The sequence below is a fragment of the Opisthocomus hoazin genome, chromosome 1, assembly GCF_030867145.1.
Source record: "Opisthocomus hoazin isolate bOpiHoa1 chromosome 1, bOpiHoa1.hap1, whole genome shotgun sequence".
NCBI lineage: Eukaryota > Metazoa > Chordata > Aves > Opisthocomiformes > Opisthocomidae > Opisthocomus > Opisthocomus hoazin.
The window spans coordinates 149,139,205-149,160,804 of NC_134414.1; the positions used below are offsets into that span (position 1 = coordinate 149,139,205).

Here is a 21,600-nt window from a genome sequence, read left to right on the forward strand (position 1 = left end):
TGTTTATTCCCCCTGCCCCCCCATTTCTCCATGCTTGTTCTTCCCTGATCCACCCTGCTGCTTGCCTTCTCTTGCCTTTGGCCCTTCCCCTGCATAGACCATAGTAAGTTTTACACGATCCCACAAGCCCCTTCTGATATCTCATAGTAAGTTTCAAACAATGCCACCACCCCCCTCAAATATCTCGTAATACTCATGATAATTATGGTTCCCTCCTCTTATCAGCTACAAAGTCCATTTTGCCCCTCTTCAGGGCTGTGCCTAAGTAGCTCCTTTAATGGCTCATCGGTCAGTGGCAGAAGAGTGCTGGTCTTTGTTATTGTCACCATTACCACTTGCTTGTTAATGTTTGCGTGTTTAATTTATCACTTTCCTTGCTATTTGTTATTCACTTTATACTGAATAGACCATAGCCATGTAAGTTTATGAACCAGATGCTCTCATATTCCACATCCTCTTTCAGGAGAGACACAGTTTCTTTAGAGGAGCAGTATATATAGGCTTGAGCCTCATCAGTCTCTTCTCTCTTCTCAGATGATGAAATGCTGGAGTTTTGCATTGGTCTCCAGACTCTGTTGTCTCTCAAGGTAAGGAACAGCTTCTTGCTTATTGCAGGGCTCCTCTCAACAAGTTCTCCAAGATTTGGTTGCTGGAAGCATCAGAAATACCTACAGCCAGGTCCTCTAGGGTGCCACTTGGAATGCTTGTCGTGCAGCTGACTGGCTGGCTGCAGTATGCTCTGAGTCACTGATTCCTTGCCAGTCCTTCTTAAAGGTTTTAAGAAAGGGATTAACCAATAGGAGACTATCACATCTCCCATTTTTTGTATTCCTGACCATACAAGTCACAAACGGGAAGAGGAAACTGAAGAGGAGACTAGAAAAGGCAAGGCACGCTGTGTCACAAGTTATATCTGTGTTGCCTTTTGAAGGCAGATGTGAACAAGCTCTGCCCTGACTTTGAGCCAAATGACGCTGCACGACTACATTCAGTGTCCAACACTTAGCTGGACATGGGTGGAAGGAGTCCTCTCCTTTTGTCAGCTCCGCTCGGTGTTAATGCTCTGCTGAGCCTGGCTGCTGGGTGGCTCAGAATCCGGCTGCAGCAAGCTTGCTCCTGCCTGTCAAGTATTTGTAACCGTGTGAGACTCAGAAAGCAGGAAAAGCATTGGGCTGAATGGCTGAGTGATGCGAGCACATCACCTCGGAGGGAGCCGTAGGAGGAAGGGAGGGGAATCGTCCTGTGAAGGGTTTGGAGAGGAGCAAGGAGGCCGCATGGGGGACAGAGATGGGAAGTGTAAGGTCTCTGCAAACCCAAAGTGGGGTTGTTTGATTGGTTATCCACGTTTTTCCCACTCATAGACATCGTGAGATTTGCTATCTGAAATGCCCATCAGGTAACTAGCTCTCCCCTTCTTTAGTGTTGCATCGACTTGGAGGAAGGAGTCCTGAGATTTAAAGCACTGAGTCAAGAGCTGCCTTTTCTACACACCTCTGCAGAGCCCGGTCAGTGACTGGCTGCATTCCCCACGTCTGGGGCTGAGGAGACTCGCTGCCGTCAGAGAGAGAGATGAGGGTGAGGCTCTCGCGCCCCTAACCTTGCTGAGTTCTAGGCTGAGGCATTCACTGGGGAGCGTGAAAAAGGCAGATGGGTGCTGGAAGCTGTTGGTGTTGGGAGTGCCTCGTCCCTCCTTTCAGCGGACCCTCTTGCTTGTCCCCATGTGGGCATCTTGTTCCTGTTTTTCTCTCTCTCCCTAGTCACTCCAATTCTGCTTCTGTACTAGATTCACTCTACGTGTTTAGTGACTTATTTTTACAATACTCTCTGTTCATGAGAGAAGAGAGTCTCCACAAACAATCTCCAGTTGTTCTGTGGACAGGAGGACAGCGCTTTCTCCAAAAGCCTCCAAAGATTGCCATGAACGTTTCCCTTCTCTTTGCCTCCATGTGAGCAGGCTCCACTCCCCTTTCTTTGCAGAAGGGGATTCTGTGGCCAGTCCCCTCACCTGTACTCTGGGAAGCTGGATTTTGTTACTTTTTGCTGGCTCAGAGCAGAATAGAAGTATTTTCTTGGAAAAACCTCGCAGCAAGAACACTTTTAGAGTTATTCTAAGAAACATTTGCAGAAACGCTGAGCGTAGATGTCTAGAGCACAGTGGACGCTCACAGGGGCTTGGGCTTTGCCACTGCATCCTTGGGCACTAAGCTGTATCACATGAATGGCAATGCTTATCACCTCTTGGTAACCAGACTTGCGCATCCTGTTCTTCCGAACAGGCCTCTCCTCTCTGCACTCCAGCTGCTAGAGCTACATTCCTACCACCTCTGCTGCACCATCAGAGATCCTGCCACTCAGTTTAAATGCTGCGATGAATTACAGCACCCGGAGGCTTCTGCTCTGTCCGCTCCTTTCTACCAACTCGAAATCTAGTGATTGGACACAGACACATCATCAGCCTCAAGTCCCGGCGTCTCACAGCCCACCAACTTTGCTACTCCCGCATGAAACAAGAACTAGACTTCCTTGCAGCATCAGCTCAGGTCAGAGAACTGTGAATTCATCTGGGATGACCAGGGTGATTATTAAGTCACTTAACTGATGGGTTGTTTTTTGTTTTTTTGGTGGTTTTTTTAGATTTTTTAAAATTTTTTAACCGAGCATAGCTGTATGATAAATACAGTCTATTCTTTACTAGCTCTAGGAAAGATGCACCACATCAGAGCTTATTCCATGCCTCATGACTACTGATTCTCTATCCAAACTCTGCACAATGTCCCTTTGCCCACCCTTAGAATGTCACGACACCCCCACTTTCCCTGTCTTTCTGGATTAAACAGTGCTGGCTCTCTTCCTTTTTTATCAAACCACTCATTGTTTCTGTTGTGCTTCTCAAAGAGCTTATGTATACACTTTTGCTTTTCTTCTGTTAGTTCTTTCCCAAATCAGATCCTGTACTCTGTAGTTTTAACACATGCTAAGGCCAGCAGAGTTACAGCCTGGCTGATATGATCTGTGATGCACTTACCAGTGTCAGTTGGTGTGACTGGCATCTGCTCCTCCTACAAGCTGCATCAGGCTAGTAACTTTTATTGTTCGTCATCATGTCTAGGAGCTTCTGATCTGTTGCTTGACTTCTTTGCTGTTCTTCTGCTTGTGCATCCGACTACTTCTGGCTGCATGAACTGGTTGCCACGAATCTCCTGAATGCTACCAACAGTTCTCTCACTTATGTCAGGACCCATGTCTTCTCGATGAGCCTGTCTTCCAAAGTACCAGGAATTCCTCCTGGATTTGTATCACTTGTATGTCTGACTGGATTCTCAAACCCAGGCATCTTTAATGACAGTTCAGACTTGTGCTAAAATATCCTCTGTGTCTCCTGGAATCTACGTGGTACCTTGGTCAACTCTGCTGAAAAAAATTCGCGATAGATGAAACATCTGCTCCTATGTGCAGCAAATTGCCTAGCTTCCAGCTCTCATTGCCGTCTAAAAATGACACATGGAATGACGGCAGATAATCTGCTAAAGCTGACAGATATCGTGTCCATTAAATCTCTTACTATTCATTAACTTTTACGATCTTTTTTAAAAAAAACCCCGAACCCTAAACCCTAACCATTGAAACTAACTCTAGCCTTAACCCAAACCCTAACCCCAAGCCTGACCCTAAATCTAACCCCTAAAAGTAACCCTAACCCTAAATTCTAACCCTAAAATTAACCCCTAAAAAACTCCTAACCCCTAACCCTAATCCCCAAAATCAAAGCACCTCGGGGCTAGGTGGTAGAGCAAGCGCAGAGCACTGTGTTGGCGCAGCTGTGAAGGGGCTGCCAAGGGAATGGGGAGGGCCACCGACAGCTTTCAGTCCTGGCCACTTCCGTGCGAGCCACGCCTGGGAGGTGTCCGCTCTGGAGCTGGGCTCTGGCTAGGGTGTAGGTGAGCAGGAGTCTTTCCAAATTCAGACTGAAGCCAACGGGAATCTTTCCAATGATTTAAAGGGTGTTGGATGGGATCCTACAGAAAACTGGCACGACTTTGAGGTGACAATTCTATTTTGACTGGTGCCTGTCACTTACAGCCCTGCAACTACTTGCATGCTAGCTGCTACTGGAATTCACCAGGTGCTGTTCTTAAGTGTCAGTCTTGAGATAACTCTGCTTTTGCTCACCTTCAGAACATCCTCCAGTCCTTCTGAAGCCTTTCTGTGATCCACATGCCTCGTTTCTCATATCACGAATAGTTCAAGTTCCTCTGTGAATTAATGCGCTTAATTCCATTATTCCATTCCATTAATGGCAAAAATCACCAGCTCTATCTGTCCCTCTCTTCTCTGCATAATGAATCCTTCTTTGCACGCTCCTTATCTTCCCCCAGGCAAATCATTCATTCTTCCACACTGGCAAATGACAAATTTGCTTCTTCCAAAAGGAATTCTTGCCATCTTAGATAATCCTTTTCACACTTTCCTGTGCCCCGGTTGCTAATACTCTCTCACGTTGTGCCATTATCTTGCCAGCCTCTCCTCTCTGTTCTTAACAATTGCACGTACAAACGTCGACTGTGCCACTTGTCAGTCACAGAGAGGATGCTTCCAAGCAAGTGCTAAACTAGTGTGTGAGAGCTCTTCTTTCCAGCTGTGAAATCAGCTCTAGAGCAGAGGACATGCTTTTCACCTTCCTCCTGTCCATGACAGTTGAACATGCAGGTCAACACAGTAAAGGTCTCTTCCACCCACTGAGAAAGCCGTTGCCAACAGGCATCCTGGAACCTCCCCATCAAGCTAAGTTGCAGCAGGGCTTACAGAAAAAAATATATATGACTAAATGAGAACTGCAGGTCATAAACCTATGGCTGACACCTCACTTCAACTCATTCCCTAAATCAAAGTATAATCCTACAGTGTCAGTACCTGGTTTCCTTATCACCAAACAGAATTCCTGGTGGGTTTCCATCTCCCAAAGTTCTTTGGCATTAAATGACACGTTGTTACTGACCTTAACACATGCATTCTAAATTCTTGCCCAAACTGGTGTTTTCTCCAAAAAGACCAGCATTTTTGTGTCACTACATAGGAATCCCAGATTCCACGGTGAAAGACAGAAATCTTAGCTTTAAAAGATGTGATTATAAAACAGGACTTGCAACATCTCAAAGAAGGAAACTTAATCCCATCTACAAACATGGCAATTTTTAAGTCTTCCTATGTTAGGGAGCCCAGAAAGTAATTTATAATTGGGTTGGCAAGGCTGAGGACTGTCTCAACCGTAGTTTCTTTTGGAGAAGCCTACAGATACGCTTCCCTACCCTCAATTCCAGTCCTCTCTATTGCTTTTGGGAGACAAGGGGAAGGAAGGAGCTATCTAAAGGCCTTTTTCACTGGAGATCAAAAAATCCTAATGCTTTCAGGTAAAAAGTAGAAATTTAGTACAAACTGCCACCTCAGAGCAGGACATAGGCACATCCTGTATGTGTCCAACGCTGGCATCCTCGTGATGAGGCCCATCCCTTCAACACAGACAATGGAATGTTATTATTTTAGGGATAATCTCTCTGAACCACCTTGGTGGTCTAGGGCTACTTTCCAGTAGCAGACACAGCAGCTCTGAAACAGTCTGCAGGGAAATGCCTGTCACAGCAAGTCTTTGGAATAGAGAAGCAAGAGTTGCACGGCAGCTGTGAGATACCTATGGCTGAACCTGCCAGGGGATGGGGAGATGGGACTTCCGAGGCCTCTTCCAAAGCCTGTGTGCAAGCGGCAAACCTATCCCGAGACCGCGCACTCTGCTGAAGCCATAATCAGGATCATTTCCAGGAGCTTGGGGTCACTCGGTTTTGAACGGAGTGGGAACTCCAGCCATCCATACTGCCAGAGGCCTGCGACTTCTTTCACTACTGGTGGGTGAGTTACAGAACTGAAGACCCCTGAGCCACCGACATGTGTTTGCAGTCGGTCCTCCTTTCAATAGCCTCCACTGGCAAATGCCAGGATATAACTGAAGAGTGATAGAAATAACTGCATTCAGCAAAGCAATCACAAAAATGAGAGCAGGGACAGCCAGTGGGTTTATTATGTCTCAGGAAAATAAAACACCCCCTTCTCTTTATTTTCTTGGTTAGTAAATTGAGCGTCACAACCAAAGCCATGAATCATTTACCTGCAAATGCCCCCAGTGTCTGAGAATGCTGCTGGACTCCTCACTTGCTGTGTGCTGGCACTAGGACATACAAATGTGTCTCGCAACTCCTGCCCTGTTGAAGAGCTTCCTGGCACCAGCGGGTATGTCAATCTGCTCCTGAGTAGGACGCAGCAAACAACATTTTCTGCTGCGTGGGAAGGAACAACTTCTTATTACAAGTGTGTGGCTTGTGTTGGCTGCCAAGGACAAACAGGCAATGAGTTACAAAGAAAGTATAATGTAACTCAACAGTCCAGAGACAGACCCTACACAGCTCCTTCTCTGAGCAGATGTGTACTTCACAGAAAATTAGTTGCCAGTGTAAGTAGCCTGAAGCATTGACTCCAGAAGTATTGACTGTAGCAAGTCTATTGTCACTTCAGAGTTCAGCGCATGAAAAAAGAACGAAAGTAATCTTTTGGCCAAGGAACAGTACAGAATTCTTCTGCAGACAGTTTTCATTTTCCTCTGTGCACAACGGGCAAAGGAGCAAAATGTATCTGCAAGTTATAAAGTGCTGTAATATAACTCTGTCAGGGGGAACCCTCAAACATCCCTATTTTTCCTCTGAAATGGTTTCAAGAGCTGAAGAACTTTGGGGAACAGACAACCTGTAGCATCCATATCTTCTCACTTCTGCTCTCCACAATGCAGCATGCCTGTGCTTGCACAGCACACAGCAACGTTATCCTCAGGCCAACATGAGAAGAGGGCTAGGTTGCACAGGTTGCCGTGTCCAACATTAACGTTTTCTTTTCAAGATGGTTCTTAGGAAAATGTCACCTCTCCCCTATTAGCCCTTTCCTGCTTCTTCTCAACAATTAACAGTCCAACAGCGGATCAACTTGACCTTCCTTCCCTGGAAATCATTCAATCTGTACAGCAAAGTTTGTTTTGCATAAAACAGTTTCAGTCATACAACCATTTGTATCCCCCTTGTGCTTCTGTTGCTAATAAAGGTTTATATTTGGCATGGACACACAGCACTGAGTCCTTCTCTGTTATGTCTGTAGACAACTGTTTTTCTGTTAGGCCTCAAGTAAGAATTACAATATACCACTACAATAGCCTGTTAAGACCCAGCTACCAGATCAGCTCAGCCTGGCCCAGCTCTCGGGCAAATAAAATGCTCCAGGCGATTGCTGCAGAAACCTCTGGGGTTCCAGCAGTGGATGAAGAGAGAGAGTACTTCTGTGGAGAACACCTGCCCCACCAAAGCCGTGGCAGGCACAAGTTGTGGTAGGACTCCATCCGTTTCTGTCAAAGCACACACAGCAGCAAAGCCCATCATCTGTGCAGCAGTACACACGCCAGGTTGTGCGAGTCATGACCTAGAACTCTGGCATTACTATTCTCCGTTGGCTGGGGGAGACAGACGCCACAGAATTTGGGGGGCAGGGCGGGGAGCAGGACAAGAAAATACACAATCTAAGTAGAGGAAAAACAGCATATGCTGAGACACAGGCCTGTTCAGGGACATTGCCAGAATGTCATTCCTGTTGCACGCTTCTGGAAACTGCTCTGCAGAGTCCTACTCCACTGTGGTCCCTCTTCATGCCAGTTCCACTAATTTTGAAGTGCAAGACCAAAATCAGATAGCAACAGGGCTAGGCAGAAAGTATCTCAGTATACAGTGAAACCAAACTGTTCCCCCTACCTGTAGGAAACATCTGCTTCTCCTCAGCTCAGCTGGGCCCCAAGGAGAGGAGGTCAGAGTAGCAACTGCTGCTACTTCACCTGATGGGAGAGAAGGGAGGATCCTTACTTGTTCTGGTGATCAGAATGAGCAGTTTCAGGTGTTAGGAAACAGAAACTTGGAAGTAGCAAGAACCAATATCTTGTGATCTAGTTAACAGCCCCAACAAGACTCATCCTCATGGGGAAAAGACTGTGAGACTGATGAGAGCCCAAGGGGTCACACTGACTAATTTGCCAGAAGCAGTGGTGACTGCCCACTGGGATGGGTGGCTCTACATCTCGGCATCATGAGAGCTGGCAATTTCTTGAGGTTACAGTCCAGATCTGACAAGCTTCAGGACAACTCCCTGCTTTAGCCCATCAGTAGATGGTGCCTACACGGTCAGCTCTGCGTAGCTGACAAACACAAGCCCTGCTGCTCCAAACACCACTGTTACTAAAGCACTATTATGACTTGGGAGCTCCTGCCTGAAGGGTCCAGTTGCACACCAGCACTTAGTATGACAGGGGAACACTTAAAAACGCTTCTCAGCGAAGTCATTAAAGTGGAGAGAAACACCCCCTGCAGTTACAGAGTCAGAAGAGAGAGCGGTCCAAGAAGTAAGCAAGCTGGTACAGAGCAAGTTATACTATTTCACTGCTCCACGTTTCAGCTTTCACAGCTATCAAACACAGAGGACAGAAGTTGTCCCCTATAAAGCTTGTATAAATCTATGGATGGAAATTGCAAAGAAAAGCTAGGCTTATTATGTAAAGATCATGCCCTTCTACCACACAGCACTACTTCAACAACAGACCTTTTGACCCAAGGGCAAGACACTCCTTTTCTCTGTACAAAGTTCCTTCTCCCAGCTAGGGCTGCCCTTGGATGTTTTGCAGAGCACAGAACAGCAGGTTTTCAACAGCCTGCAGGATCTTTAAATGCTGCCATATGCTAAAGAGAGATCACTGAATTCTATCTGCTGTGACTCAGGCTGCCATAAGGATGAAGGGACAGCTCCATCCATTATGCATGTCCAATAAAACATCACAGCACAAGTGAAAGAAGATAACAGATGCAAAACAGCAGGTAAGCCGGCTGCTCCTACCCTAATAAGCTGAGTTAGGCAAGGGGCAAGCTGAGACGGAAAAGCAGAACACCAGCAGCACGTGGAAAGGTTCCTGCCTGGGCCTCTGCATACGAGCAGCCTGGGTGAGCAATGGCCTTTCCCAACCTCTGCATACCAGCAAGCGGAACATCACCTCCGGTCCACATCTTTCAGTCGTGCAGGACTCCAAATAGCATGGCACTCTCTACAACAAGAGGGAAGTGTGGCATTTCCACCGCTTATCATGCAACAAACAAGCTCTCGCAGCACCACAGATCCATGGTTAAGAGAGATTCCTCTCACCGCCCATTCACAGCTGCTTTGCTAAGTCACAGCCATCACTGGGATCACCCTGCCCAAGAAGATGGAGACAAGCAATGACTCTCAAGTACAGCTGTGGTTCATTGAAGCTGTTGCTTCTTGATACCTTACAGGTGCAAATTGTGGTTCTCACGCATGTCTCCAGCTCCTCAGAACAGGAGGTGGTTTGTGAGAAACTGCTTGGTAGAAGAGCAGCAGCAGAGCAAAGGCAAACAATGTCTGGGTCTACTTTAAAAACACACCTAAATGGGAGAGAAGGCCCTTGCCTACTCCCTAACTCAATTCCTCCATCTGCAGTTCCTGCACTGTGATCCTGCTATGAACTCAAAAAAGTAATCACTAGAGCAGTTGTAAGAACAGGCCAAAACAGAGACCGAGCTCAGCTATTTTCTCCACGTATGTCCTCAGTACTCCTTCACAGCCACCCCCAAAGTGCTTTAGCTAGCAGAGAACACTGAAACTGGCAACGGAAGGCCAATGAGCAGGACCCTGGGCTCTTACTGTTGTGGTAGTTTCCTCAGCTAAAAGCAAATCAACCCACCACCTTCACTCAAGCCTACAGCCAAGCACATCCCTCCACAGAACCCGGCCTGTACACCCTTTGCTGTCTGGAAGCTTTGACAGAGATGGTAAAAGAACAGTCTCATCTTCATTAGATGCTGGATTCCAGCCGGAGAAGAGTTTGTGCTGATTTTAAAGACGTCAACCTCCATGTGACTTGTTATAAGGGATCCTGGGCAACAGTGCAGTGGGCAGAGGAGTCTGTTCCAGCAGGATCCTGACACTGCGAGGGGCTGCTCTGCTGCTGTTTCTCAGGAAAATACAGTGTTTTGTGAATCAGATCTTTGACAGCAGCAACGTCGTCTCTTTCTACAGAAAATAGAGAAAGACAGTTGTTAGGGATTCTCAATAGGCAGTATGAAAGCCCCTCTTCCTTCAAGAAGTACCTGGCACTCTAGTACCCAGCACATCACCATCACCTGCCAGCAGCCCTGCTCTTTTTTCCTGGACATCCTTCACCCTTTCTGCACTCACCCACACCTAGCTGCTGCAGGAGACTTCCAAACTCTGGGTCACAATCCAGGATTTTCAACAGGTTGGTGGACTCCATTCTCTCCAGCTGCACATCCCAGTAGATGTAGATCTTCTGACTGAAGCTGACATAAACCAGGCAGGGGCTGTTTCTTCCTCCTTTGCATGCATAGAGGCCTGCAGAAAGCAATGCGTGGAGATCTGACTACTTCCAAAAGGACAGAGAAAGCAAACAGGTGACTTCTCATGACGAGGCACCAAAGCTGCTAGCAGAAAGCAGCGAGCACCTGCCGTGAGGGGCACAGACATGGACTTGGGTATATGAAGTCTGTCTGAGACCATGCAAGAAAGTGTCTCTAAACTGTTTCTAATGCATGGAGCTTGGGGATTTGCAAGCTGCTTCTTGCAGGTCTGACAGAGGGGACTGAGCAAAGCCAAGGCTCAGGCTGGTTCTGTGGGGCTCATTTTCTCCACTTGAGAACAACTTAGAAGTCCGCTAATTAAAAAAGCAATGGGGAAGGCAAGAGACCACTGTAGGACTCCCAAAAAGGACAGGAAAAAAACCCCACCCAAATCATCACATACAAACTTCAGCATCACCTCCTCTCACTCCTACTTTTCCCATTTGCCACCAGAGGAAAGACTAGCTGGGCCTTCTGCAGTACCCACCCAGGGAAATTATTCTCCACTGCAGATGGACAAAGGGTTGCAGGTCTCCCAGAGGGAAGTAGTAGCTTTGAGGGAGAAAAACTGAGAGGGCTAGCTTTGCAGTCGGGCTCCCCACCTGCACAGAATGCACTGACATTCTCATCTGCTTGAAATCTGGCAACAGTCCGGTTGTGGTCGATGATGTACGTCTGACCATCCCACGCACAGGCAATCACCTCCTCATGCCCATTGCCCTGCAGGAACCAGAAGATCGCATATTAGCGTGGACACCAACTATTCCCAGAGGCAGTCAAGAATCTCTCCTGCTTGTTCAGAGACAGAACACTAATGTCTGAACAAGATGTCACTTCTGGACGTTTTGTCGAGACATTTTGCACTTGTCCAGTCTTTCTGCACTTGGAGACCATCTCTATTCTCTATCGTAATCGTTATGTACCATAAGAGCTTGCAGACAACTGGGCCATTGGCAGTGTGCAAAACGATTCAACTTTGCAATAAGACAGAAGAGCAGCTGGGGGACAAAAAGGTTTATAGCAGGATGCTGGGCTCACTAGGTCAAATAGGCAGACAAAGCTCAACCTCTTGCAGATGGACAGAGTGACATGCGTGCAGTATGCACCAGCACAGGCAGAGCACTCTGTGTGTCATCCTGAGACAATCCCAGCCTTTTTCAGCTGAGACATACTCTCTCTGCTCTTCCTGAATTCACATACCCAAAGCCATGCTGAGTTTTTGTCTCCATCCCTCCCAGCCCTGTTCACAGACACTCACAGTAACATCCAGCTTTTCCAGAGCAAACAGCTGGTGATCAACCTGCACAGACCAGAGCAGCTTGTCTGCTCCCTCCATGAGCTTCAATGTCCCTGAAGGAAAAAAAAAGTAATAAAGATTGTCCTGAAAATATTAAAAGGGAGCAAGATGTTTGCTAACACTGCGGCCTGCACGTTCCTTCAACACTTTGGGTCTGCAGGCAGAAGGTTGGGCCCATGGTACAGGCTGCGGTTGATAACTGATAACACAGTCTCAGTTCTGGGAAGGCCAGCAGTCCACTATCTTGTCATCAGTAACTGGAAACAGACAGGAAAAATGGCAGCTGCTCTGCTAATTGGATTGTGCTCTAAGACAAGCACAAAACTGCCCAGAACAGGCTCCCAAAGCACAGTACATCAACAGATCTCACATGAGACAGCGAGTAAACTAGAAGCTTCTCACCATGTTCCACAGATCATGTGAACTCCAGACAGCATGACATTGACAGGTATCAGCTGAGAGCTGGCTGGCTAATAGCATGGGCATGGCCTCTTGGCTGCTAAAAACTGGATGTTTACCTCACATACCATTTTTCTGTCATCCAGAAAAACTGTGCTAGTACTGCGGCAGGGGGGTAGCTGTGAGACAGTGGAACATAAACATGAATCTAACCTCACAGTACCCTCCAGCCTCAGTAAGGCTCACAAACGAACCATAGTGGGGCAGGAAGCCTTGCCAGATGCAGAAGCTTCAGAGTTCAGACCCAAAGAACAATCAGAAATTGCCTAAGGAGGACCCTGCTTCGGCAGGGGGGTTGGACTAGATGACCCACAGAGGTCCCTTCCAACCCCTACCATTCTGTGATTCTGTGATCACTGGGGAGGTGGACATCTGGCCCAAGCAGGCCAGGCTGCCTATCTGGGAAGAGAAGCACAGCATTTTGTCTCCATGCTGTTGGTTTTTCAACAGAAGCCCTGCGTTCAGCTCATTAGATTCAGCCCTATTGCAGCCTGTCCTATTACTTCTCAGTCAAGGGCACAGTAGAAGAACCTGGCCCCAGGCCTGCGTGGGGCCAGCTCCTCTCTGCCAGTACTCAAGTTCCATCACCCATTTCCTTTACTGCTTTTGGAAACAACCCAAGTCCCGTCAAGTACAAGGGCACATCTCTGCTACGGCTCCTGTCTACATGAATCACACTGATGAACTGGCATCTCGAACAGCAGTCTGACCACTGGGTAAGCAGGCAACTTAGGAGTCAGCAGATGAAAGTTCTAGTCTCACTCTCCATCTCAAGCTTTCAGTGTGCCTTTGGGCCAATGATCTAGCCTCTTCATTCTCCTGGCTGCTCATGGCAGCATGGATTTAATACTTCTACCCCTATAGGCCATGGGACCATAGAAGTAATTAAGATTTGCAAAATGCTTTGAAATCCACAGATGAACAGACTGTACCAGGAGAGAGAGAAAGGCAGATATTAGTAACAGACAGAAAACACAACAGGTTTCCTGGAGAGAGCAAGCCTGTGTGATATCAGGCCATATTCAGTAAGGAATGGGAAGACAGGCTCAGCTTTAACATGTTTCACCATATCCTCAGATATGGGTATGTTATTCATGGGGAACTTGCCCACTCCTACCTTGGCTCCTGTCTTAGCTTTCAAGCCTTCACATAAAATATGCCAGCAGAAGGAGTCTTTGAGTCAAATTCTCTTGCCTGACCCAGGAAGCGTTTCTGAAGCCCAGCTCCCCCTTCTTTCAAAACCAAAAGCACTAAGCCCCTAGTTCCCTGCTTCGAACTGGTGACAGGCCTTGGCCACCCCACAGGCCCTTCTTCCAGGACAGTGGTAGGACTTACCATCCAGAGTACAGAGGGCAAAGAGACCCGAGCCACTATTCTCACTGGAGCAGCCTGTAAGTGCAGAAGAGAATTACAGGAGTTGATGTTGTTTTATGAGCGTTTTCCCCTCCCTCTCCTGAAAAAAAAAGATCCAAAACAAGCTAATCCATCCTGCCTCCTTTTTTGCCCAGCCTTGACACTCTGCTTAGCAGGTATCTGCAGATTCTTGAAACTGATTGTACTTCAAGCTGGCTTTTATTTGTAGGGCACTGTCATCTGAAAACCCAAGACCTTTTGTTTGCACTGATATAGGCATGTCTGGTTCTGCTGGCTGCTCCTAGGAGTCTGTCTGTATCATATATGTGCTTGCAGGCCCACAGCAGTTCTGATTTCTGCGGGCGGCATCACATCTTCTCCAGGGTCCAGAAATGCACAAGCACAGGCAGGACCGTCACAAGGGACAAAGTGAAGAACAGCTGAAGCCAGAGTATTACAACTCCACCCTCACTGCTTCTTTTGAGGACAGGAACATGGTCTTCAGCTGTTCTGGGAAGGTGCAGGGGTAAAAAAGAGAGGTCCCACCAGAAGGGCAAAGCATCAGTCACATTAGCACAAAGCACCTCCGTGGCAACTTCTGAATGAGGCTGTGGAGATCACGCTACTAACTCTGTTGTTTTTACTACAGCAAAACTGCACAGAAGATGTGATGCTCTCCCAGCAAACACTGGGAGAACCAAGTCAGATGCTAGTGAGCCCCTGCTTTATGAGTACATTAGCTATCTGCCTTCATGCTCATCTACACACTCAGCTGTGGCTTTCCTGGGCTATGCTTATACAGCTGTGAACTTCCTACAAGCAGTATCCTCGCCAAAGCCCATATATCACGGTTTGTCAGTTCTGTCCTGCGCACTAGTTAAATCTGAAGAGGAGAATCCCCTGACCACCAGGCTCCTTCAGCCCTTCAGTACACTCTCTACCCAGCTACCAGTCAGAAAAGGCATGCAAGGTCAGGTTTCGAAAGTGGTATCACTCGGCGGGGGAGTAGTGGAGCTGTATTCAACTGCAGCTGCATTGAATCCTTTCAGCAACAATGCAGGAGAGACACTGGCTCCCTGAGCTCTGCACAAAGCCAGGAAACCTGGCAGTCAGGGACAAGCCAGCAGAGATGAAAGCGAATAGGCAGTTGCCCCAAAATGACATAGTACTGCAAGCGTACCTCCACTGCCCGTAGCCAGCTCCAAGCCACAACACCCTGCACGTTCCCAGGACACAGAGACCACCCTAGTTCCACAGGTCAGCTTAAAGCAAGCAGCCAGCTGGTCGAGTGCTCTGTTGCCCCTAGCTGCCATTCATCCAGACAGGCTCTGATCCCAAAGATCTGCTGTGTCCCCCTTACAAACTGTTCAGCATGGCACTCTTCTGCTGCTTCATTACCGACGGTCCAGCATCACTGGGCTTTTTGCAACCTTTTCTCCATCCATTATTCTGTGTGCCTTCACTTTTCAGACACCTCTCATCAGGCACAAGGCTCTGTATGCAGTGAAATAACTGATTTTGCGCTCTGTTTACCACATTACTCCTCGCAGCATCCGAGATGCTGAAAACCTGACAACCTTAGGAACTGGAGAGGAAGGGGAAGAGGGGTTTTTCAGTGGATTGCTCTTCTCCCCCAGCTCTAACTACACTGGACAGCCTAAATCATCCTCAGACAGCACTGCAGGGGGTAATACTTAGAGCAAATGCAGCTGAATTCCAGCCAGCTGTAGACAAGAGAAAGTGATCTGCATTGGGAATTTTCTGCCTTCTTGTATTATGCCCATATGATCCAAGGGGAGTGGAAGCTGCTTATTCTCCATAGGTATCAAACCAGGGCTCAGCAGGTGCACCAGGCACAGCTCAGAGCACAAAACAGTTACACAAGGGAAGCAGTGGCAGCGTGTAAAAATCCAGACACAACACCAGTGTGCCAGGTCTGAGAGAAGCCAGGAGCTGTGGAGAGTTGAGATACAACAGCTGAACAGAATACACTGGAAGGAGACAGAGGACAGTGACATAAGTGAAATATGGAAGCAGCTCTGGGGGGGTTGGGACTGCACAGGTGAAGGAAGAGCAGGATACATCTGCCAGGTATTGGGAATCAAATGCTGAGAAGCACAAAAGCAGCAATGAAGATGAAGCTGTGGAAAGGAAGAGACGCATCTGGGCAATAAGAAGCAGGCACAAGCTGCAGCCACGCAAAAGCAAAGATCAAGGACATCTGCAGGAGCAAGGCACGGAAGCCATTCAGGATGACTAAATGCAGGCCAGGGGAGGCTGCAGAGAAACTGTTGTGCTAGGTGAAGAGTAAGAGCTACCTAGGGAAGGACAAAGGCTATAAAAAAAATATCCAGCTGTCTGTCTTTCGGAGTTGGCTAACAGAAGCCGAGTTCCCTCTGTTCTAGCAGCTGCCTCCCACTGTTATTTTTGAACCACGAGAAATCTGATTTCATGCTGGCCTGACATCCTGAAAAAACTATCAGGGGCAACCGTTGGGCCAGAGACCCCAAGCTCCTCATCTCTCACCTCGGCCAATGCTACCAATCAGATGAGTGGAAACATTCTTGTTGTGAATCCGTCCAGATGTTTGGTGTAGAATAACATCCCGCGTAGGGGCCTCACTAGGAAAAACAGAGACAGACACCAGGGAAGGGTTAGGGAACCATGCCTGGGACTGTGCCAGAACAATGTCAAGAGCAGTGTACTCCAAAGCCTTACAAATCCAGAGACTGATAGAATTTGTGTGTAGGTTAGCCCTTTCATGGTAAAAGCCAAGGAGTAGAACGCATGCCACCCCAGGTATGAAAGGAAATTGCTAACGCTTAAAAAATGAAAACAGAATTATTTGATGCATCAGAAAACTGGAAAAGCTCAAAAAATAAGCAAGAAAAAAAAAGACAACAGTCAGTAAACCATGTATTCCAAACAAGGAAAAAAAAAAGACAGTTTTTATCATCACTATCATGTAAGCCTGGCTGCTTTTCAGTCAAGAAGTGTCTGCCTGGGGTTAAACAGGTTGGTCAGAGATCATGCCTGGGCCTGGCTTCTGGCTAGGAGGGCACCATTCCATGACGGTCTCTAAGACATCACGGAGACTTGCCTAGCTCCCCTCCTGCTGCAGTTTTCTAGGTCTGCCTCAAAGTCTCACAGAACACCACAGAAGCACCTGAACTCCCCACAAGGGTCCCTCCAGCGCCAAGGACAGTAACTTCACTGCTCATCCCGATTGCTCTGGTTGTGATTTACAGCACTGGCTGCCAGGGGTCTCATTAGGAAAACCTCCACTTACCTCACCTGGAAGAAACGAGTGAATGAAGCCAAAGCATCATCCTGGGCTTCAGACTAACTGGGCTTGGCCCAGCCTTTCAGTTGCTACCTTTCCTGCCATTAGATAGGTCACCAGACTGCCTACTGCTCTTCCTCTGGAGATCTACGTCACTCATTTCCCTGCCTCAGCCCCCAGTACTGCCCCCCTCAGTGAGCCGGTTTTGCCACTCCCCTTGCCCAACGCACGCAAGGAGAAGACAGCAGGATACAAGGAATGCCGTAGTATTCATCGTCGTGACAGAGACATGCAGGCTGTTCATGGAAGCTTGGATGCAGATGGGCTTAAGTCATGAACTCCCAGCAGTACAGCAGGTCACTGAATCAAGGACAAAAGACAGCATCAACCCCCTCCACACCTCAAAGATGATGTGGTGGTGCCCCTCCTCGTGACGGGCACCTACAGTGGAATCTCCTCATCCACCCCATGCAGTAATGCTCTTCACCTGCTTGGGGCAGAACTGTCTCTTCCCTCTGTCGCAGCCTGCTGCTCAGCGTCCCATGTGCACAGCAGAATGGCGTAACCGCAGCCTGGCTGAGACACCATCATCTCCGGTGAGCCGTCAGGCCCTGGGTTCACCGAGAGGCTGTCCACCTGCACTGGCAAAGGAAAAACATGGATAGAGACGAAGTGAGAACTTTAAACATCTCAGAAGCGTTCACTTGTACCTAAACTTGACTATGGCAGATCTTCTGACAGGCTGAGCAGGAGCTGAACAAATTCAGCTAGAAGCAAAATGTCCAAGTTACAGTAAAAGGTTACGTTTTCCTACCGAAAGCATCTTAAGAATACACTAATATTTTCCACTAATGCTCTCTTGCTGGGTGAGAGCAACTGACTGCTTCCCAGACCAACCCACCAGCTGCTCTGCACATACAGGACAACCACTGGGCAAATCTTCCTTCAAGCCATCAACACAACAATTGGTTTGTGCACAGGATCGATATTTTGCTCTTCCTCCCTTGGGAGAGCCACCTCTTGACGACTGTATGACATTCTGCTCTGAACACCCCGCTTCCTTACCTGACCTTCCAGCAGCCATTTCTTCAACAGGAGCAGCTGCCCAGAGACATGGTCCGAATTCTCTGACAAGTCCTCCCAGCGGAAGGCACGTACCACCCTGTCAGTGTAACCCACCACCAACTCACACTTCCCATCTCCATCTGCAGGGAATACAAGCAGAGAGATGTGCTCTCAGGCTGTCATAGCCCCAAGACCCCCAACATTCAGAAAACACAGTGCTGGTTTCCATCAGGTAACACCCTCAAGGATCCCAATCCTGTAATGAGAATGTGCACTTCAGGAAAATTCCTGAAGTTCTTGCTTCTCTCCTCCATGACTTGGCTATGGTTTGTTAGAGCATCTGGTTCAGCAAGACAGTAAATTACCTTCTGCGAGTCCCACACACTTTCTCTCCCTCCCCCACCACCTCATACCCACAAACTCCCTCACCCTGCACACCCACCCCAGCTTCCCGGCTCACCAATGTCACTGATCAGCATGACCTTGGTGTTGGCAGGAATGTGCTGCTTAAACACTGGCTTCTGCTCCTCTGCTGCGGCCAACTCATGGTGGCCTGAAGCATCTACGTGTTTCGGAGTAGTCAGGTCAAAAAGATGAAACCAGCCTTCTGCACTCACCGCCACCACAAGATTCTAAGAGGAAAGAGAAAAACCTTTTTACTTATCCTGTTTTAGAAACTACAGAAGCTGCCCCACAGTAGCGCAAGGGAAGATGCAAGGTCAGATCCATCAGTATTAATGACTGCTACAGAGTGAACCGGAGAAGGTCTTTGGCCAGCCTCCAAAGCACTTGGGTACTGCAGGGTCCAAACTTCTCGTTCACCCTTGTCAGACTAGGATATCAAGCTGATGTGTGCACACAATTCTCAAAAAACGTGTGGCTTTCTCAACATTCACTTCAGATCTGCTCCCCACTGGAGTACGCACAGCTGCAGTATTTTAGACAGAGTGCCTAAACTGGGACTTTCGGACTCCGTGGTCCTGGTTTAACCCCCAGAAACAGCAATCCAGCAAAAGGAGTCACATTAGACCCAATGGAATTTGCTTGGGAGTCTAGACTATTCTGTGGCTCAGTCTGGTTTAGATGCACACAGCCAAGTGGCAGAAGGGCCACGGCCCACAGCAGGGAACAGCACAGAGCAAGGCAAAAGTCACCGAGGAAAAGGAGCAACCCTCAAACCACCAAAGCCTTGCGGCGCTCACGCGGGGGAACATGCAAATCAGCGGTGCTTTCTGAAGACAGGATGGATTTCCCTACTCACAAAAACCTGCCTATGGCTCACAGACAGATACAGGTTACATGTAAACAGAAGAACAGTTTTAAAACAGTAGTGCTAAAACTGGACGAGCAGGGCCAGATCCTGGAGGGCAAGCACCTGCAACCTGTCCTCCTCTACACTCAGGATCTGACATGACCCTGATCTCCTAAGCACCTCCCACACGCCTCACAGACACAGCTGGGAAGAGTTCGGCTGCTCTCACCTTTCCTTTATTGCACACATCTCCCACGCCAACACATGTGAGCTGCAAGAGAAAAAAAGGCCATGCATGAGAGAAGGTAACCCAGAACACCACTTCGGGATAAGCCTCTGCCGTATGCCCTCCTCTCTCGTAAACCGTCTCTTGAACAAGGGGCAGGGGGCACAAACTGAAGCAGAGGAAGTTCCGTCTGAACATGAGGAAGAACTTCTTCCCTCTGAGGGTGACGGAGCCCTGGAACAGGCTGCCCAGGGAGGTTGTGGAGTCTCCCTCTCTGGAGATATTCCAGACCCGCCTGGACAAGGTCCTGTGCAGCCTGCTGTAGGTGACCCTGCTTCGGCAGGGGGGTTGGACTGGGTGACCCACAGAGGTCCCTTCCAACCCCGACCATTCTGTGATTCTGTGAAGACAGAAGAGTCAGGGACAGAAACACATCTGCCACACAATTGCCTGGAGTCCTGGGGGAAAATCCGCAGCGCAGGAGCAGGGTTAAGGTGGGACAGAAGCCCAATTCCTGTGTTTGTTGAGTACTTTGCTCATCACTTCTTGCCCGTGGGCCCAGCTGTGGGCAAAAGCAGGGTCACACGTAACTACGTGACAGGGATCAGAACCAGTTCTGGCTGCCATGCCCCTCCAGCCTACATATTCCCAGGCAGCGGTCAAGGACAGCTGGCTGCACATACACCCAAAGGCCCAACCATTTCAAAATCTTCTCAAGAACTGACCATTCCTTGACAAGATCGCACAGCCCAGGGTTTGCTGTCATCGTTCTTGTAAACATAGAGTTTCCCGTTGGTGTCCCCCACCACCAGCTCATTCAGCTGCATGAGAGAATTGGGTTGGTAAGAAAAAATTCATGATTTCAGTAACAGTACCACAAAGCCATAATTACAGAATTCAAATCTAAAAGACACTCTGTGAGAAGCAGCAGTAAAGCAAAATAGGAGTTGAAGAGACAGCCTCAAACCAACAGAGAAGGTCTGGGACAAAAAACCAAAAGCCCTAACTGGACTCTCATAGATCAAAGGGCTGGAGAGTGGCTGCTTAGAGCCACATCCCATTACCCGGTGCTTCTCTAGCCACTGTTTCAGAGTTGGGTCACCGACTGTTTTAACATCCTGCTCTGCTAAACATCATCATCATCATCCCATCTTCCATCCTTCAATCTAGACTGACTTGATCTTTCTTGAATCACCTGAGGATGATGATGGCAATGAGGAAGATGTGATTGTCCAGCAAGAGGCTGCAAGAACACTGAGGACTGAACATGTAGCGTGAATCTATCTCACTGACGAAGGGGAAGAGGTCTTTCAGAGTGCTGATTATGCCTTTCAAGCAGACAGTAGCCATATTCAAAAACCACCAACCACCCCGGCTGACGAGCTTACTCCTACTGTCCCATCTTCTCCATCACGCCTCTGTGTGCCTTTCGTAACTCCCTGCACACGTTACCCCACGGAACATGGCTTCTTACGGGAAAGTCTGCTTTGTCACCCCCTGCGTTGCTAGCCACGACGCCTTTCAGTGATAACACCCGACTGCCGAGAAGAAGGGACGCTTTACACACACCTGGCTACGCTAACCTCTTCCCAGCGACAAGACCCCCGCGGGACCAGAAGGCGACCTCCCCACCAGCCGCACGCCGCCCCGGGCCCACGCCAAGGGTGCCCAGTGCTCCCAGCCGACCCGCTGCGGCCGAAACGCTGGGTTTGCAAGGGACCCCCGGGGGCCGTCCGACCCGGCCCCGCCGGCCTGCGAGCCCCCCGCCCTCCAGGTGCCCCTCGCCTCGGTCGCTGCTCGCCTCCAGGCCCACCAGGCCCGGCTCCCCCTCCCCGCAGCCCGCCGGCCATCGCGGCGCCTCGCCACCCAAGACCCGGGCCTCCGCCCGCGGCCTGCTGCCCCCGGCCCGCCCGCCTGCGGACCGCGTCGTTGTCGGCGTCCCCCAGGCAGATGGCGTGCGGGAAGAGGCTGCCGCCGAAGTCGAGCGCCACGCACTGCACGTAGCTGACAGACCGCATCCCGCACCCGGCCCGGCCCCGCAGCCACAAACGCGGAGGGAGGACGGCGTCACGTGAGGGAAGACGGAGTCACGTGAGGGCGGAGGCTCCCGGCTGGGGGGGGGGGCGGGACTCCCCGTTTCCCGCTTCCCCGCCGCGCCCTGCGGCC

At 49.0% G+C, this 21,600-nt stretch overlaps 2 protein-coding genes across 5 annotated transcripts in view; one reads left to right on the top strand and one right to left on the bottom strand.

Moving 5' to 3' along the window:
• Nucleotides 1-7,157, top strand: part of NRIP2 (nuclear receptor interacting protein 2) — a 22,261-nt gene extending 15,104 nt beyond the window's left edge. The window contains exons 5-7 of one of the 3 annotated variants that reach the window (XR_012766012.1): nucleotides 535-587; nucleotides 1,421-1,575; nucleotides 2,277-2,359. Coding sequence is in view for 2 of the 3 variants with exons in the window: in XM_009937851.2 (XP_009936153.2) it covers nucleotides 535-587; nucleotides 1,421-1,513 (146 nt within the window). In the remaining variant the exon portion in view is untranslated. Of the gene's footprint in view, nucleotides 1-534; nucleotides 588-1,420 lie in introns of all 3 variants that reach the window. The other 2 variants (XM_075441060.1, XM_009937851.2) reach the window with 2 other exon arrangements.
• On the bottom strand, nucleotides 7,137-21,511 carry ITFG2 (integrin alpha FG-GAP repeat containing 2). 2 transcript variants are annotated; one of them, XM_075441039.1, is made up of 12 exons: nucleotides 21,430-21,511; nucleotides 20,160-20,255; nucleotides 19,438-19,479; nucleotides 18,417-18,588; nucleotides 17,957-18,096; nucleotides 17,379-17,527; nucleotides 16,135-16,229; nucleotides 13,591-13,644; nucleotides 11,758-11,849; nucleotides 11,102-11,219; nucleotides 10,321-10,494; nucleotides 7,137-10,155 (listed from the first exon to the last, which is right to left on the bottom strand). In XM_075441039.1, exons 2-12 carry the CDS (start codon nucleotides 20,160-20,162, stop codon nucleotides 10,007-10,009), a joined length of 1,188 nt encoding a protein of 395 aa, XP_075297154.1. In that variant the 5' UTR covers nucleotides 20,163-20,255; nucleotides 21,430-21,511; the 3' UTR covers nucleotides 7,137-10,006. The 2 variants fall into 2 exon arrangements, with proteins under 2 accessions (XP_075297154.1, XP_075297146.1); XM_075441031.1 differs by having other exon boundaries at nucleotides 21,357-21,504.
• Between the last annotated feature and the right edge of the window lie 89 nt (nucleotides 21,512-21,600).